Source organism: Lactuca sativa, chromosome 5, assembly GCF_002870075.4.
Source record: "Lactuca sativa cultivar Salinas chromosome 5, Lsat_Salinas_v11, whole genome shotgun sequence".
Lineage (NCBI taxonomy): Eukaryota > Viridiplantae > Streptophyta > Magnoliopsida > Asterales > Asteraceae > Lactuca > Lactuca sativa.
In genome coordinates, this window is record NC_056627.2 from 291,866,999 (window position 1) to 291,869,733 (window position 2,735).

A 2,735-nucleotide genomic window follows, 5' to 3' on the forward strand; every position below is an offset into this window, starting at 1 on the left:
TTTCTAGATCTAAAGTGCAATGGCAGCGGGTTGCAGGTGGTTGAAGTTACAGTGGTACTGGTGGAGGAGCTCACCGGGAAGTAGAACAGAAAAGAAAAGGGACATGGGTTCCTATCCACTTCCATTTCTTGCTCCTTATAAATATTGTCGATGGTAGGGCATGAGAGTTTTATACGATGATCTAAAGAGAGAGAGAGAGAGAGAGAGAGAGAGAGAGAGAGAGAGAAGAAGAAGAAGAAGAAGAAGAAGAAGAAGAATATTGTCGATGGTAGGGAATGAGAGTTTTATGCGACGATCTAGAGAGAGAGAAGAAGAAGAAGAAGAATAAGAGAAGGGGTCGTTAGGGGAAGAAGGTGATAAGGGGTTGGTTAGGCCACCTCTTATAAAACAATTTCTTTATTACAAAAATAATCAATAAATATAAATTTATTACAAAAAGAAATTTGTAGGGAAAATATAATCTTTTTAAGTGTAGTAGGACCAAGTCGTACAACTTAAACAAAATCATCCGAGTTTAAATTTTTTGTTAGGAATAAATTACCCCTAGGATTATTAGTGTAGTTTACCCTTTCTAAAAAATTAGCAATGTCGCACATGACCTCGAAATACAGAGCATCCAGCACGTGCATCGATTTTTCGAGATTTAAAAAATAAAAAATAAATAAATAATTCAAAAATTCAAAGACCATGACACTTGGTTTCATACTTGTTGCCAATTTGAGATCAGTAAAATAATGGCGTTCGTACCCACCATCACTGACACAAATTCACTCACGCTCTTCCATTCCCACACGACGTCGCATAACAAGGCAGTTCCGGTGCAATCCTGAATCCTGTTTCTTCCTTCTCTTGTAGCTCTGTAAATGCACACAGGACTGTAAATGGAATAATGATGTGATTTTAAGCCCGAGTCAGTGAGTGGATCTTCATGTGATTCATTGTTATCCTCATCAGCATCAGTAATGCCGCTTGCTTCTTCTTCTCCGTTCGTTGGCTATGTCGATTTGTACGGGAAGCGCCGGCAAGCTGCTAGGGTTCAGGTGATTGAGAGAGAAATTGGCTTGCTTCAGGTCTCGCCTTGTACTATTCTTTCAAGTTAATCGTTCATCTTCATTGTTTAACGTAAAATGCATATGGATTTTGTTGCAATTTCAACACCATTTTGCTTCTACTCATTGCGTTTGTTGTAATTTCGTCAAACGTTAGTCATATCGATTGTGAAGTTAAAAAGCTCAATAGGTAAAATGCAACACTTTAATACCTCAAAATTGAAGCAATTAACTTGAAATTGTTGGTGATGTGTTGATAAACCAATCTAATTGGTTCATTATCTCTCACATACAGTGATACAGATGCAACGATTTGCATGCTTGAATACGAAGCTTTAGTTAATCTAGTGAAGAAAGTATATAGAAATCATAGTAATTAGGTTTTAACCAACTGTTTCTTTTGAAAAATATGTTGAAAACAGGATGAGATCAAATCACTTGGAAGCATCGGACTTGCATCAAGCAGCTGCAAAGAGTATGTCTAATTCGATTTAATTCTTTTGTAATATCATATCTTTTGACCTAACAATACTACATGCAGGCTGGACGACTTTATAGATGCTACACCAGATCCACTAATAGCAATGTATGATTTGTTATTCATAAAATTTCTTTCATCAAATTTCATAGCGAGCTTTTGCCTTTTAATCATATTAATTTGCTTCGGAGCAGAAACCCGAAGAATGGTGGATCGAAGAACTTTTTGAAGATCCTCGGGTACGCTTTTTTGCACTGTTCGTTCATTTATTCCTTTAAATTGCCACCAAGGCCGCAAGGCGCATAACCACTCTCAACAGCCGAGTATATATACAAGTTTCAATTTTAATGTGGACTGAGTTTGTTACATGATATTTTTAGGATGGGAGTGGGACAGTGTGGGCCAACTTTAAGTTTGCTAGAAAAATAAATATTTTACAGTAATTATTTCAATTATTGGTGGAGTAATTAACAACTTGTATTGTTATGTTTCAAAATGTGAAAGCAGGAGAAAATTTAGTTGTTTGTCATGGATGTGTTGCTTTTGTGGGAGTTGTTGCGGATCACACATCTCGTGTTGTTGCGATGTAAAGAAATCATGTAGTTGGCGACTATGTAAGTGTTGCAAAATTTCGTGTAGGTGCAGCTTCGATTTATCATGTCCTAAATATTCGGTTTGTTGTTGTAACCTGTGCCCGTGTTTTTGAATGTTCCAAAGCTTCATGCGAGTTCCTATGATTCTTAATTGGCGATAAACAATATATTTTGCGAGCATCGTTCTTCTGAAATATTTATCGTAAAAAATTGTTGAAGATGTTCCCAAACCTTTTTTATTGTGTGTTTATTTTTATATATAGATCCGAAAATAACAATACTAAGGAGTTATTATTTGATTATAACACCTCGTATTTATTTTGGAAACGTTTCTTCTTTATAATGGGTTTAGATAACATTATGACACTTTGTAAGACTTCCCGATTAATACAAGGTATGTACAATCCAAGGAGTCGTGGAATGAATATGAATATTCGTTATTTACATTTAATACAAGGTATGTACAATCCACGGAGTCGTAGAATAAATATGAATATCTGTTAGTTACATGTAAAAACAAATACGTTAATGAAAAAATCCTATATTTTCCCTAAAAACAGGTTATCCGTCCTAGAGGTACAGATGCAAGTTTAGAAATTCCATGATTACTATCAG

At 35.5% G+C, this 2,735-nt stretch overlaps 1 protein-coding gene across 4 annotated transcripts; it reads left to right on the forward strand.

Annotated features, from left to right (window-relative positions):
- The first annotated feature begins 716 nt into the window (after window positions 1-716).
- LOC111910142 (guanine nucleotide-binding protein subunit gamma 3) lies at window positions 717-2,350 on the forward strand. Of its 4 annotated transcripts, none has more exons than XM_052764050.1 (5): window positions 717-1,070; window positions 1,472-1,524; window positions 1,591-1,635; window positions 1,722-1,766; window positions 1,908-2,046. In XM_052764050.1, exons 1-5 carry the CDS (start codon window positions 963-965, stop codon window positions 1,954-1,956), a joined length of 300 nt encoding a protein of 99 aa, XP_052620010.1. In that variant the 5' UTR covers window positions 717-962; the 3' UTR covers window positions 1,957-2,046. The 4 variants fall into 4 exon arrangements, with proteins under 4 accessions (XP_052620010.1, XP_042758236.1, XP_042758237.1 ...); XM_042902302.1 differs by having other exon boundaries at window positions 751-1,070; window positions 2,032-2,350; XM_042902303.1 differs by having other exon boundaries at window positions 751-1,040; window positions 2,032-2,350.
- The last annotated feature ends 385 nt before the right edge of the window (window positions 2,351-2,735 follow it).